Source organism: Chamaea fasciata, unplaced genomic scaffold (assembly GCF_029207755.1).
Source record: "Chamaea fasciata isolate MVZ Bird 193981 ecotype frontalis unplaced genomic scaffold, bChaFas1.0.hap1 SCAF_5, whole genome shotgun sequence".
NCBI lineage: Eukaryota > Metazoa > Chordata > Aves > Passeriformes > Sylviidae > Chamaea > Chamaea fasciata.
Window position 1 is genome coordinate 60,235,579 of NW_027094090.1, and position 16,296 is coordinate 60,251,874.

Genomic DNA, 16,296 nt, shown 5'->3' on the forward strand with positions numbered 1-16,296 from the left:
AAATGCACCACAAGGCCTGTAATTTGTTAATGCCATCGCTGATAAAGGACAGCATCTCACCACACTTCCTACAGCTCGGGCTGTTCCCATTTCACACTGCCCTTGTAGCTGCCTCCACCCAGGATTTGCCACCCATAGTTCATCCCCTAAGCAGGGCTTGTTTGACCTTTCAAAATATGGTCCTTTGGGGATTTCAGTTTGACTGGACCGTTATTACACATGAGAGGAGTTGAAATTGAAAAAAATGAGAAAGGGCAAAAAGAAATATCAATCTTCCTCTCTCTCCTTGGCAATAAATTGTTCCCATTTTATACTATTTCTGAATTGCTGAAACTAACAAACAAACACAAGTTATCCTCTCAGACAGAAGAGGATCAAGTCCCTTTTTGAAGCACTGACAGGATAATCTAGCTCAAAAAACTCCTTTGATCAATCCAGTGACATGCAATGAAATCCTAATCCTACAGCTGACCACAAGAGTTTTGACTTCTGCGAGGTCAGAATTTCACACGCAAGACTTTCCTGGATGATACTTAGAGCTGTATCTCTGTCTGACTCTGGCATATGTTTATAGACAACTTTATTATTTAATAAAGTTTATTATTAACTCTTTTCATGGTAACTAGAAAAATTAATGTTAAGACCTGGTAGGTCCTGTAGCTTTCTTCTGGAAATAAAAAAGCCCCCCAAATGTGAGCCCCTTCAACTGACATGATCATAAATCACCTAATCAACCTTTTGTCCCTTTGTCTATGAATGGAGAAAACTGACTCCAAAGAGAATCTGCTTTCTTCTTTTTTATCTTCAAATGTAATGTCATGGGTAGGACACAAAGGAAATGGTAAAAGGATTACCAGCGCTGATCTCAAGAAGGTATTAATGCCCTTTCATGTTGCTCCTAGGAAGGAAGAGGAAGATCCAGACCTAAAGTATTTAAAGTCTGAAATCCTATTAAAATCACATCTGTTATCTGAAGAGGCATTTAAATCTGTCTCAGACTATCTGCTGGGCAGCCACCACTGCACCAAGCAGCCTCAACTCCAGCAAATCTCTGATAATTAGGAGCATGAACGGCTCACAAAATCTTCCCTTCTTTCTGTCCAAAGGCAGAACTGCAACTGACCTGTCTAGGATTTCATACAGTAATGGAAAGTTAGTCCTGTTCTCACCAAAGTGGGTGGCAGAGCCTCCCTAGTTTCCCAGGAGACCTAGTCAGAATCATGGCAAAAATTTACACTGACAGAAAATCTCCAAATGAAACGGCTTACAGTATAGGAAAAATAGACAGAGAGAGAGAAATGTAGCCATAAAGATCCAAGAGGATCTCCTTTACTACCGGAAAAAATAAGTAATTTCAGTATGCGACATAAATAGCCTGTGTCAATGTTAACCCTGTCAGCATATCCTTACCAGTGTCCTTCTTCTTTGTTCGTGAAAGCTCATGGACTGTTGCTCCAATATCGCTTCTTAAGGATTTGATGATCTTGTCCAGTGCTGGGACATTGTTGCCTTCCAAGTTAATGAAGAATTCATACTCATCTTTGTTGAGACGGGAAGGTCGGGACTCAATGTGGGTCAAGTTTATACCTTTCTCCTGTGAGAAAGAGAAATTTTGGTCCCACAGTTTTTAGGGGAAGGAATATGACATAAAGACTGGATAAATACCTGTGTCAGTCAACAAACCATGCTGTACCATCCAAATAACTCCAAAGTGGCCACTGGACTTGAGGACTTTCACAACAGAGAGAGGAACAGAAAGGAAGAATGAGAAATATGTGGGATTCACCCTTGCACAGAGCACCATCACAAAGACTAGGCACTACTGAAGGCTGAGAGAAAGGTGGAAGCAGCATACAAGTTGTAAACCGGCTTTGTATTGTAAATGGCAACTCCAGTACCTCAAGCACATAATGAGAGCTTGTCTGTGTTGACAGAGATATTTCCCCAGGATCAACACAGGAAGAAGCCATTCCACCTGCAGAGTACCCTCTTCATGGGAAACTGAATGCTGTTTTGATGAGCATCTTGATAGAAGATTGGATGAGCAGGCAGCTGGGCACCCTGTGAGATAAGCTTCTGCCAAACTCTGCACAGTCACCTGCAAGGCCACCTGCACATTTTCCAGGGCTGTGAGCAGCTGCTGGGCAAAGATCCAAAGGGAAACATGGATCTGCACCAAAAAAAGGCAGCCCAAGTTTGTGTAAATAAAAAGATGGGTGTTTTAAATCACAGAATCACAGAGTTGGTGAGGTTGAATGGGACTTCTGGAGATCAGCAAGTACAATAATCTGATCAGATTGCCTGAGCAGTTTGCCCAAGGGCTATGTCCAAGTTTTGAGGCTCCTCAGTCTCTCTGGGCAACAGCTCACAAGCCTAATCACCCTCACAGAGAAGATGAGGTCATTTTCCTTAGAGAAGATTATTTTCTTTAGCTCAGAAATTCAAGTTCTGTCTCACCAAATATCTTTGCTGACCATCAGCAGTGTCTCCTAGCTCTGAAGAAAGAGATAACTGGCAACTGATGACTATAATATTGATGACTATAACCAGTGGGAAGCTGGCCTCAGACATGCTGCCATGTTGATGTGTAAGAAACAAGTAGCTCAAAATCCTACTTTTCCAACAAAAAGCAAACAAAAAGTCCAGGGAAAAAAAAAATTAAAAAGGTCCAAAAGAAAAGTCCAGGAACATTCATTCCTGTTAACTGAATTCAATTGTTTTCTTGAGTACTATAATTTGAATACGAAAATATTGCTTTCTTTCTTTCCTTTTTTTTCTTTTTTTTTTTTTTTCTTTTTTTTTTTCTTTTTTTTTTTTTTTTTTTTTGAGAAAATGCTTTTAAACAGGTTTCCATGGACATTGGCTTTGCCACCTGACCATCTTGTCAGGTTCATACTGCTGCTGCAGACACAGCATGTCATGGCCAGGTCTGGGCTTCTGTCCCCTGGGAGGAATATACAAATCCCTGGAGGAGGACTGAAGATCACACAATCATAGAATCATTACCCACAGAAGAGTCAGAGAAGCTGACACATGGTGATCAGCATCCCTGGAGAAACTTTTGGTTTTCATCTTTCAAGCTAAAGACTCCAAACTACACGGGGTGAAGTGATGGCCCTGCTGCTGTCACTGTCAAACCCCCTGCTACAGTGGGGTCAGAATTTCATCCACAAAATAACGCTGTAAGAATCTACTTTTGACCTACAAGGAAGAAAAGGGGAAGATTTTTTAACCATGCATCCCTCTTTCTGAGCCCCTTTAGGGTTTTCTTTGCTCCTCTCAGTGCTTGCACAGCAAGGGAGAGCATCTGGCCATCAGCAGCAGAGGCTTGATTTACTCCTCCACAAAAGGCAGTGACTCCTTGCTAGGAAACATATATGTCATTACTCTGCTTCCTGAGTATTGCACACTACAGATGAACTCAAATTGTTTGGCTAGATACCAATACAATAAGTTGAAAAGGTCAAAAGCACATTCACCAACTGCTGCTCTCGAGAGATGCCGTCCTCACAGGGCCGTCTGCAGGAGAGAATGGCCAGCACTGTCCTTGGCCCTGGGGACAGTTTGTTTTAGGCCTCCAAAGCCCTGTTTCCCAAACAGACTGCACATTGTCCCATCCGTGTGGGTGAGGCACTGGGAGCTTCTGACAGAGAGCAGGCACAGGGAGCTGCTGTGCCTTTGCTCTGTCTCAGTATCCTCATCCTAAAAGTTTTCTTCCTTATGTCTACTCTGGATCTACATTCTTTTAGTTTAAAACAATTACCCCATGTGCCATCACAAAAGGTTCTGTTAAAAACTCTGTCCCCATCTTTCTTTCTTTTAGGACTCCTCTGAGTACTGGATGATCACAATAAGATCCCCCCAGCACCTTCTCTTCTCTGGGCTGAAGGCTCCTTAAACTACATCCCTTTGTTTTTTGATCAGGTGACCCTTCTGTATCAGCTCTCCAGCTAGGCTCAGTGAGCAGCTGCACAGACAACAATGCCCCCAGAATGAATGGAATGATGCAGGGGTGGGGAATGAAGAGATAAGCTGCAGAGTGGGCATGAGACATGCTTAGCGAAGCAGGAGTATCAATACCTCTCAAGCTATCACAACCTAAGACAGTGAGAAAAAGAGAGGAGAAAAAAGAAGATGAAGGAAGGAGCCCATGGAGAGAGTTACCTCCTTTCTTATACCTGAGAGAAGCAAAGTGCCACACTGCTTTGCTGTTCATTTGAGGGATATCTGCCACTCAGCAACGTGCAGAGCCAACCTGTTACCTCTTTGTGCTGAGGCTTCAGGACTTCACAACAGAGAAACTGAAGGGAGAACCCTTCTGGTGACTGTTTTTAGAGCAAGAATCCAGCAGCATATGTCCAACTCCATGAACTGGCACTCTTGGTATTCTGTGCCTTGCTACTAAGCCCTTGATTTCAAAACATTTACAATGTCTGTTACTAGAGCTGCTTTACAAAGCTCAATTTCATTCTAGTCCAACTACTCCATCTAGTGTTAAATCTTCATAGTTTCACATTGTTCAGAACTTCGTATCCCTGATGTTGCCAAATCTTGCTATTGCGTTAGGTTTCTACCAAAAGTTGGTGTTTTCTTTAAAGCTCCAACTTCTGGAGTCAAGTAGTTACCTGAGAAAGCAGAATGGGGGCATTTTTTTTTATTTAGTTGTACATTTTAAGCAGTTTTCAATCTCTATCTGTTTTTCAGTAGAGATTGACATCTTGACAATGTATGCCTTCAAAAGTCAGCTAATAAAAGTTATTCCAGTTTTATGAACTATTTTTTGTTGATGGAACCTATCTCCTAACCTAACACCTTTGGAAGATCTCAACTGTCACATATTTGCAGCTGGATTCCCACCTGAACTATTAACATGGATCTCTTCTGCCCTTCCTATTTAAAAGCTGGTTGGAATCAGAGGAGCCCATGGACTTGATGATTAGATGTGTCTTTGCTAAATTTACCCCACCACACATTGCAGCTGCAAGGAACTTCGAGAGCAGGTTGGTACTTCCCTCCTTCTCTACAGGTTTATGACTAGGGAGTCTCTCCCCTATGGGCACATTCTGTCATACAACCATGGGTCTGCTGTAGCTTTTTTCTTCTCTTAAACCTTTCTTGAAACCTCCACTCTAGGGGGGGGAACAACTCAGCTTTTATCATTATAATATCCAAGTCAGCTGTACCTCTATCACTGCCCATTAGAGAAGGAAGTCTCAAGACATGTTCTCGGTGCTCAAAAATCAAGCTAGAATTAGTTCTGAGTTAGAAGGGGGCAGCGACACAAATATCAATTTAAAATAGAGAAAACAGTGGATGCAGGGAGGAGATCACCTATGGCCCTCCCTGCCTTACCTCACAGTGCTGGATCTCAGCCTTGGCTCCCTCTCAGAGTCTGTGACGCAGCACCAGCCCCTTGCCCTGGTTATTCCAGTTATTCCATCCTAACTGAGCACCACCTATGCTGCAGCTGCCCCACACCAGCAGGAGAAAACCAGACTGGTGTTGCACTACACCAGCAGTCTTGCTGAGCTCACTGGCAAGAGAATTTAGTCCTACGCTGTGTTTAATGGCCTGGTCACTGGAAAAGGGAAGTTGTGTGTTCACAGCTACAAAGAGAAGCTTTCAGTAGGGATTGGTACTTTCTGAAAATGTTAGGAGTTAATCTTTCCCATGACACTCATCCTTCTGTCCACTAATTACTAAATGTGCCTATATACGGTTCTAAAACTAAGTACAGCTGTGAAATCCAGCTGCAGCTTTTTTTCCTGACTGTTGTCATTAATTAAGTTTGGCTTCATCAGGAGACCCCACATTGTTACCGGATGAAGAACTTTTGACAACACTACGGTGCCACTAAGTGAGAATTTGGGTAAAACCTCCCAAAAGAAGGAGTTTACTTGCACTTTCTGGTACCAAAACAAAACAAAAAAAAACCAACAGCAAAAAAAAAAAAAAAAACCTAACAAAAACAAAAACAAAACGAACAACAAAAAAAGAAAAAGATGAGATGTTCTTTTAACCTTTGCCATGGTACAGTTCAGGGTTTTGTGAAGGAGGACACTTTCAGATGCACAAGTATAAGCTCAGTGCTCAATTTTCACAGATCAGAGGACTTAGGAAGTTACAGTGATGCCTTCAGCCATGGATTCACAAAGCAATGGCAAAGGCAGCCATCTGATTCAGCTTTACTGTCCAAGGGCCTGCTTCTCAGCTGGAGACAGTGCTTCCTCATCTTCTCCTTCACAACTGCTATGGTCTTCCTTCCAAGCTCATGGAGGAAAAGTGTCTCAGAGCAGCTCCCTACCAGCAAAGAGTGCCACAGGGCAGCTGACCCTGGAGCAGCCCCTGGTGTCCATCACTCAGCACTTCTGCTTCAGCCCTGAAATTTGGCATGAGGACTGCAGCAGAATCTGGCTACAAAACACGTGGAGCAGGACAAACCAAAACCACGTGACAGCGTGTGGCATTATACAAGCACCTGTGAAGAGCACACTCCTCTCTTTAAACTCACGTTGGTTCATTAGATCAAGAAGTCCTGCTCTTGTGGCTGATGGAAGAGGAGGGATAAGACCAAATATGTGGATTTGGAGCAGGTAATTAGATGATCATTGCTGTGCAAATGTACAGTATAATGAAAAACAATCTTGTGGTAGAGGCAAGCCTGGCCTGTTCACCTATCACTGTAGACGCTTCCAAAACACCCCCCGGGCAAAGTGACTGGGGTTTTTTTCCCCTGATTTGGAAACAACCCCAACCACTGCAGAGCCAATAGCTTCCCAGGGGACAAAGAGATAACAGTCACCTAGGACTTTCTGTGGAATAAAGTTCCTAAACAGAAACAGCAGAGTTACCTCTGCTGACTCTGAAAGTGCCAGCTCTCATTTAGCCTGTTACTCCCATCCCATCCTTCCATGGAGCACTAACTTACCCCCATGGGACAGTAACTTACTGTGGGAGCACGAGTACTTGGTGCAAATCACCTGGTTTTTTTGCTCTTGATCCAGAACCCTACCTACTGATGCCTGCACCTTGCAGTGAAGTCCTGCTCTGTATCTGAGAAGGTCCCATCAGTGAGAAAAAGATAGAAGGCTGCTTTCTGACCATGGGTTGTGCAAGCTTGTAATGTATTCCAATGTTTGCCACTTAAAACAGCTGATGATCTACTATTCATAAATCCATCACAAAAAGAACTTCAGAGAAGATTAGCATATTCACAAATTCATGTGGAAAAACTGCAATTGAAACTGAAGGCAATCCTTTTTGTATATGGAAATTCTTATTTCTGATATTTTTAATGATAATTTAACTACAGTAAAGGAAATCTTAGAGAAGGAACAACGTGGGTTTTTCTTCTTTTTTTTTTTTCTTTCAGAATGAACTTTGTTTTTCAAAAAGCTGTATCGATTTCAATAGGCTTTTATCACTACACAGAAACAAATATTTCTACCAAGTGTAACACTTGGGTCAATCCAAAGTGCTTAGTTTTCCTTTTTCAGTTTTGATAAGCAACCTGGAAGATTTCTCTTTATTTGGGCTCAGCTTATATTCAGAACATTTTTGATGTGCCCAGTGAATCAAAACAGAAACACAATTTCATGATGACTGCTCTGTCTTTCTGATTTTAAGCATGATATTTTACTGATGTGTGCTGTTCTGTTGCAGAAGAAGGTATTTCTTCAAGTTTTGGCTGCCTAGCTGTCATCTTCTGCAACACAAACAAACAGCACAGGGCTGCACCAAGGAGTGCCTCAGTGTACAGCAGATCCCATTAAAATGAAGTCAGTGTAAAGACCCTTCTGGTGAGTTTCTGCTGTCCCTATAGCCACCCTCAAGCCTGCAATAAGGACAGAGGTGACAAAGGGGCTTTTCAATTGCAAAACAACTGGATTTGACAAGCAAAACGTGAATGTCTGCTACATCCCAATATAGAAACAGAGCAGCTAGTGTGGAAGCAAAGTGGATTCAGTTTTAGCAATCTGCTTACTGCTGAGCATGATTGAGCTCCTAACACTTTACAGCACATCAGAGTGTGAATTTGGCCCTGCAGACACATTTCTCCACAGGACAGGTAAAGAAGGGGCTGCAGGGGCTGTACTGCCAGCAGTGGCATAGAGCAGTCCAGGAGGAACAGATTGATGCAGTCATGCAAAGATTTGCGAACCAAGAAAAGGGACAAGATCCAGGGATCAGAAAAGCTTAGAAATCTGCTGAGGTCTGGTGTTCAGATGGGTCTACCTGAGTAAACATAAGAAAAAAGTGAAAATAGTCAAGTATGTTTTGGACATAAAGCCAGCAGACAAAAAGAGCTGAGTTCACTGAGGAACTCAGGAAAAAAAGCCCTTCAAACTACATAGGAAAACCAAGAGTTGTTACTGTAGCCACATACTTGCTGCAACTGAGACCTTAAGAGAAAACTAGAGTTTGGGTCCTTGAGTAAAAAAAAAAAAAAAAAAGAAGTGAGACTGTGCAGTACTCTGCCAACTGCATGAGCGATCTTGAGGGATGTTGGAGTAGGACAAACATACTTTTTTGACAAAACACATTGAAATTCTCTTAAACTTGGTGTCTCAGTTAGAGGATATAATTCTGTACTATGGGCACTCTGTAGCCCTTAGCATTGAGCCTTCCCCTCCCTGGAGGAGGGTCCCCTACCTTCAGTCCAGGCTCCCATAATGGGGGCTTACCCCTTCTGTCTGGGCTGTGCTTGGACACTAATTCCTTTCCTGGGTGGTTTGCTCTGTGGGAGAGTAGAGATTTTACCTGCCATGATGTTTGATGAGTCTGAAGTTTTGGACCTCATGATATGCAGGGGCAGACCCAGGCTCGAGCACACCCTTTGGGCTCTTGCTGCCCATAGAGAACAAGTTGTGACAGGGGCTAAATCTGGACAGTTTCACCCCAGCACAGGAGTGGGATATGGGCAGGATGTGAACCTTGGAGTGCATCCCAGGAAGGGACTCGAGTGGCTGAACAATACTCCCAGAGTAATTTTTTTGCAGTTCTTAAACCAAAGAAAGGTTTGTATGGAATTTCTCAGGTCAATACAGAAAAAACTCCGCCACAGAAAGACATCCTATGTGCTGATGGCACCTCAGGATCTCTCCTTTCTTTAGGTATCCCCTCAATTTCCCATGACTCAATCTGGATCTTGCTTCCATGCTTCCTTCTCTGGGAAAGAGGGCAAATTTTCAACTCTTGCATATTTACAGCTCATTCAACCCTCCTCCTCTTCCCTTCATGTTCCAGACTAGCTTTAAAGACTGTCTAGAAAAGAGGCAAAATCCTCAAAGGCAGTGCTGGAGGCACTGTCCCTTAATCACTCCCAAATCTGAGCTGGGAGGGGAGGGTTGAGCTGTGCTCTCTGCCTGCATTCCCATGCATGAGTGCCCAGAGAGGTGCCAGGAGTCTGGGCAGCTACCAGCCTCAGCAAGGAGCAGAAAGTTTACAGACATGCAACACGTGGCCATGAACACCAGCAGCTGCACAGGATGTAGACCCCCTCCATGAAGTCAACAATTGCGGCACCACATCTACTCCTGAAAACAGCCTGATCCTATTTGTGGCTTGTCAGTTTTCTCTTTTCCTTCTGCATGTGGCAATGACAGCTGGAGCAACCATCCTCATATCTCCTCTTGTGAGGCTGCTCTGAGACAAATCAATATTTCCACAAGCCAGCAACAAGCTGGTGGCACAAACAAGGGCACAAGGCTGGGTATCTCCCTGTCCAAGGAGCCCACCCACAGAGAGTCTGAGCTAACTCCTGTAGCATCTCACAGTTAACGTTATCAGGCAGTGAAGGAGTACAAGATGAAAAAAATCCCTCAAGTTCTTCCAGTTTGTTTCCACTCTTCACCTGCATATCACCACTTTCCCTGTCTGTGCTGTCGATGCCACTGAGCACAAGGTCTGTTTCTCTGAGGCACTATAGCAATGGCCCAGATGAAAAAGGGGGAGGGTCATCTCAGCTGTGCACGTATGTAAGACTTACACCTCTGTGCAGCTCTTGGAATGGAGCTACAACATGCCAAGGCAGCTCTGGTTTACACCAGGAATTCACTAACAACAGCCCTGAGGAGCTGTTCTTGTACCATTAATTGCCATCCATCTGTTTCCCCACTACAATGCCAAATCTAAAACTGATATAAGAGCACCTGTGCCAGGTCTCTTGTCAAGCCTTGGTGCTGGAGGAGGCTGCAAGTTAGCACAGAAAGAATTTGCTTTGTTGGGATGGAAAACCAACAGAGTCCCAACCTCTCAGCTGCAATTGTGGTTACTGGGAAAAACCATGACTCAGATGGTTTAGTTTAGGTATCTGCTTTGGGGGCAAGAGAAGTCACATCCAAGAAATGGTTACTTCTCTCTTTCCCATATTAACTCCTCTACAAATTTTTCTTTAGATCTGACAGCAATTTAGTTAGTAGACAGCAATGTATTTAATAAGAGAATATCAACAGTCTCATTAATTCACTTACAGACATGCACATCACTGACATGTGAACATTTTGCAGGACTTTACTGATCACTTCACAAATTTAGACTTGGTCTTCGGTTGCTGGTGTGAATTTTCTTTTATCTTAATAAATCAAATATGTCCTATAACTCCTAATTATTTTTCCTTTGTACCCATAACACACAACTTTTCATTTCCTAGTAACTTCAATTTATGAATGGAAAATATGCAGGTCACAACTTCTTCTTAGAATGTTCTAAAGAAATTGCTGGTTTCAGGCACAGCTATTACATTAAAAAAGAAAAAAAGCCACAGAACCAATATAAAAGTGTATTTGCTTGGAAGCACAAAGTACGCAGCTGGGTGTGTTGCAACACAACCAGCCTGAATTGCAAGGATTTCGTGCTTTTCAAACAACATTCATGACATCTGGGAAATATTTCTACAAGAATAAATAGGCACACAATGTCCTGAAAGGTAAATGGCTCCTTGTTTCCCCAAAAACTTTCCAAAACACTCAGCATAAGTTACTGAGTTCCTTTGGTGAAAAAAAAAAAAAAAAAAAAAAAAAAAAAGTGCTGTCATTTTTATGCTGTTCTGTAGGCACCATCTACCCACTCTGTAGAAGTACTGCAGGTGGGAGATGGTAGAATTTTTTATATCAGATTTATTGAGGTGGAGAAGATCTAAGAGCTGCCCCCAGCAGAAGTACATTGTGCAATGTGCTCTGTGAGTAACATAGCTCAAATATAACACAGCAGTTCATATTTGGCTTACAAGCTATAAGGCAAATTATTTGATTATAAGTCGATTTTAGGGCACGGGCCAACCCACCCCTACCTCTTACTACAGCCCTTATGATTAAATATTTCCCTTTTAAGTGGAAAAATGCATTTTTCCCACCCTCATGTCAGTCAAAGGTAGAAGTTTTAGTTTAAAAAAGCTACTTCTTCTCCAAGGGATTTTAGGCCCAGAAAAGAAATTCAGGCTGCTTTCCCCTGTAATAGCAATGAAATAGAATCGCAAACACAATCTCCAAGACCCTGAGAAAATGTGGCTGCAATACAAATCTAAAGACCTGAAGGAAAATATTTACCTCAAATGTGCGGAGGACTTTAGCCAATGCCCCAACTTCTTCTTTCAGAGAGAAAATCAAAGAAATCACACCATTTTTATTGGGGGAGTCTTCAATGTAGCTAGATTCCTGAAAGGAAAGAAAAAATACACAACCAAAAATTACTACCAGTCACCCTAGGAGTCAGTTTTGCCTTCCTTCATTTCCCTTTTGCATGGCACCAGCGATGTAAAGAGGGTATAAAATAGCTCTAAGTGGGAATCAAGGCAACTGTTGCTGCAAGAAGCAGAGTAGCTCTGGGGCTGCTCTGATTTATGATGGTAGAGGCACAAATCCCTTCTCTCAAAGTAGAGCCCTCATGAGTGCAACTTAGCCAAAAAGGACGTGCAAGTAAGCCTAATACCATTCTTGCCTCACTTCACCCCTCAGGGATGACTGGAAATATTACTGCACTTCGGTTTCAGCTACAGTGCAGAGTCTTTCCCTCAGGCTTCCTTTTCATCAACACTCAGGGTTAAGCAGAGCAATGTAGAAGAGCTCTGTGCAGAGATCCAGACCATGGTTTGTGTTTGCCCTCAGTTCTGCTTGTGCCTTCCAGGTATCCCCAGGTGAGAGGTAGTATTCACAGGAAGGATATGGAAGGTGATTTTAAAACAAAATAACATCAAGCAAAATAAATAAAAGGAAAACAATAAGAAAAATGTTGGAGCAAATATTTAGATCTTCCCTAAATCCCATAATGAGTAAAGACTCAGTTAGGGCAAGATGTATTTTCATTTACGTTTGTTTACTTTCTCTTACTGATTTTCTGCTCTACAAATTCCAAAAGGCAATTCCCAGTACTCTCAAAGGTTTATTTTCATGGTTCCCATTACTAAAATGTCTTTGCGTGTCTCTACATGTGTTTCTTTTCACAAAAGCCCTGTTAAGCAGGGAAGAGCTATTTCACCACTTCAGAAAGAGGAAACTGAGCCCTAGAGTGGAGGCAGATCTTAAAAACTGGGTACTTGGCATGGCAGGAAAACGCCTGTTGAGATTTCAATCCCCTAATTTTTCTGGTATCAGAGTAAATTTGATGCACAACCATCACAAACTTTTGGAGGCCGCGTTAACATTGTATTTGCTTGTTCATTTTATTTATTTTTTTTTAGCATCTACTGGCCTTAGATAAATTGCCTATGGTTGGTATTTCAAAGATCACACCATCTGCAACACAGACGAGTCCCAGTGTAACAAGTCCTGGGCTAAAGCTTGATTCAAGACACCCATTCAAATATTCCTTATAAAGATCAGTATTTTTGGGCAGAGCTTTCCCTCATTATGGCTATTGCTCAACTGAACATATAAATCAGAGTAAAAAGAGTCCCAGTTCCCAAATATTGTCCTCAGTAAAGATAGCCTTTGTAGAAGACAAATTAATAATCAAATCCAACTGCCCTGAAGCCATAAAGTTCTTGGTGGGCCTACATTTCCTGAGGCAGAGCTATGAAGAGTGGCCTTCTTTTGTAAAGTAAATAATTGCTGATCCTTCAAGTCATCCCCAAGGCTGCCTCCAAGGTTGCTTGTAACAGACTGGCCATACATTTTTCTATCTGGCTTTGTTTCCAGAGGCTGCAGAAGTTTTCCAAATGTCTTCCAGCTTTACGAGGGACCTCGAGTGGGAACTGTAGTAGAAGTGTTGGCTTTACACACCAGATGGAAGATTGCCACCTGTTCAGTTGGGACACTTCCTGCAGCATCTCTCTGTCTCCTGAGTCCTCATCCAACCAGGGAGTCAGCCCAGCTCTTACATGGGAAGGACCATGAGGAAAAGCAGCTGGAAGTGATAGATCAGCTGGCTAATGAAACCCATTTACACCTCAAGCAACCACAAAGGAAAACGATGACAGGAGTGTGGCAAAAGTCAAAACAAATGTCTGTAGTACTGAAATGTTATGGCAGTGTGACCAAAACTGTCATCTCAAATACTGTCCACCCATTGCTTTTTCCTTCTGTTTTTGCCCACCACAGCCAAAACTGATCATAAGGACAGAACTAGCTCCATCATTGTCAGTCCAGTGGATCAAGATTTTGGTTTTCACTGTCTGCAATAAAACTGCTCTAAAAGACATGCTGTTGTGTATTTAAAATATTCTTACTAAGTCATGGTGTGAGGACCAACTTACAGGACAGATTGACTCAAATGTGTGTGACAAATGAAGAATTTGTGGTTTGGATACTTGCAGGGGATATAATGCAAAGTTGAAGTCCTGCAAGGTAATTCTGATTATAATAATAAATCTCTTTGTACAATGAGATTACACAAAAAATTTTCCAAACTCATTGGTCACTAGCCTTGATTTGTTGAGATCAGCTGCTTTCAATGTGTCCTCAGTCATTTTCCCACTCTTGTAAATGAATTTATATTGGTGCTTAGGAGAAAGACACATTGCAATAGGGAGTGGGCACCAATGCTCTACAGAGCCTCATACTTGCTTAACTTCTTGCACATCTGCATATGCCCTCAGTTCCCTGGAAAGTCTTTTAACAAGCATCAGTCCATGCCTCAGCCTGTCACAGAGGTGACATCTTTAATTGCAAAGGGGGAGAAGACTAAAATGATTGCTTCCTTGGTACCCAGTTCTTATCAGTATACATGAAGGTAGCCTGCATCAATACACAGTGCAGACAATAAACCTCAGCACATGCACTGGAGGTTATTGCAGTAAAAACACAGGTACTCACATTATTGTTGAGCTTTTTGTAGTACTTATGCAGAGTTCTAACTGTCAATCAGTTTTTCCATTCTCATTTTGGACTTTAACTTCTCTTTCCTCAACATACATGGAGGAATTGCAGCTTTGGGGTAGTTCTACTGTTCTGTTACTATTGTGATTATGATTCAGAGTCGAAGAAATAATTTTATTGTGTTGAAGTATTGTCTCTGTGATACATGTAAGTGATTTACAGTGTGCAATAAATTCAGCTCTAATTTTCTTCCAGCTCTCTTTTTTTTTTCCTAGGAAATTAAAAAATAGAACTAGTTGATGAACATGAACAACCATCCCTGGACCTAATACAATCTCAAAGAAAGTGTTATGCAGATGCAAGGATAGGTTTACCTGAGCAGACAGCTGCATTTTTTGTTAGCCACTTTGCACATAGATCAGCATTGCCATTCTGACACAGGTGGTAGTATTAGGGGTCAATAACGTAATCCTATCAACATTCTAATCCATTGCTGAGACCTTTAACTAAAGCCCTTCAGAGTGAATCCAACACTGTTAAAGCCTGAGAAAGTTTTTCTTGCAATTTCAGGGATATAAAATTCTCACCTCTCTGTTGTAAAGTTCGAACTTACTAGATAGGCAAAAAGGGGGGGAAGGGGAAAATATTTCAAATTAAAAGATTTCTAAGTTACTTGTGAAAATTGAACTAGTTTCCAAGTCAGAATTCTTAAGGTATTTAAATGCTGATCACCACAGTAGTTGGAGCCAAGCAATTACATGACCTGGATAAGCAGCAAGGTGAGACCCTAGAGAAGTATTGTGGTAGTCCAGCCTCAGCACACAAAGCAGTAGGAATAGAGGCTTCCTTAGCATTTCTGCTCTTTTAAAAAATAGAAGCCCTTTTTTGCACATCTGATGCAGCTTGTCTCTGGCTTCAGTAGCATTGCATAGGACACATAAGTGCAGAATTTTGTCCTAATAATTAACCATGCTGGCCTCAGGTTACATCACTTGCCCCTGCAGTAACATCAGTGCCGGTATTCAAAAGTCGTGAACTTCAGGTCTTTCCTGTATTTCCCAAAGCACAGAGTTCAAAGTCAGCCAGTAAACATGAAAAAAAGAGGACAAGAGAGCCCCAAAATTTAACAAAAAGCTCCACCAGAAGAGCACATAACTTCATCTGTTTTCCTTTAACAAAAGAAGACAGCTTTTTTCATCACACACATTTGAGAGCTCTAATAAGCTTCTGGTCTTTTCTGATTCTTTGCCTTTTTGCCATGTATACAAGGACACTTGCACGTTGCAATGTTTTTGTGCATTCTCACTGCCTTTTTGTGAGCACTATTAACAGCAGGCAAGTATGGGGACTGCCAAAATTGTTAAGGTACTGCAAGGCATCGCAACAGGCCACCTTGAGTCTTCCCCTCTTGGGTCACACTGCCTCTCAGAGAGGGGAAGACAAGCATAGGAGTGAGGCAGGACACCCCTCCACCTCTGCAAAATGCAGGCACAGACCCTGTCACTTACCTGGAAAGAGTCACCATTCATTTTGTAGTGTTGTGAGTCCATGTTGCAGAGGCAGCGATGCCCACACAGGGAGACCTCTTCAGTAAAGCAGGTGAAGCCTTCTGACTTAACTGCAGTGGCCAGAGATCTGGTGCAAAGGTATTTAAAGTGGAGCAAGCGAGGCAAAGCCCACCCCTCCCCAGCTCCCTCCCCTGGACAGCATGCCAAGGGGGCGTTCTCCCTGCACGCTCACCCCACCCCACCCGCCCCCGGCACACGGACCGGCCGCCCCACGCCTGCGTGGAGCAGCTCTCCAGCAGATTGTTTCTATCTGCACCCAACGTAGAGGAGCAGCATGTTCTCAATTAACAGCCTTCCTCCTCCTGATCAACATCAGCTGTTTTCATTTCTTCACATCAACACATCGTTTTCAGTTCAGCCTCCGGCCCATTCCTTCCCGCTGCAGCTGCGTCTCCAGCCTCAGGTGGGTTTCCCATCGGCGTGGGGTCACTGCCCTTGACCAAACGTCAGGCGTTCCCCAGGATGTGTTTTTTGGA

At 42.7% G+C, this 16,296-nt stretch overlaps 1 protein-coding gene across 1 annotated transcript in view; it reads right to left on the reverse strand.

The window, feature by feature from the left end:
* PAH (phenylalanine hydroxylase) overlaps positions 1 to 15,916 on the reverse strand; it is a 33,890-nt gene extending 17,974 nt beyond the window's left edge. The window contains exons 1-3 of the mRNA XM_066183929.1: positions 15,761 to 15,916; positions 11,547 to 11,654; positions 1,411 to 1,594 (exon numbers count right to left, since the gene is read on the reverse strand). Of these exons, the coding sequence (XP_066040026.1) occupies positions 1,411 to 1,594; positions 11,547 to 11,654; positions 15,761 to 15,802 (334 nt within the window). The 5' untranslated portion in view covers positions 15,803 to 15,916. The remainder of the gene's footprint in view (positions 1 to 1,410; positions 1,595 to 11,546; positions 11,655 to 15,760) is intronic.
* Positions 15,917 to 16,296: the final 380 nt, after the last annotated feature.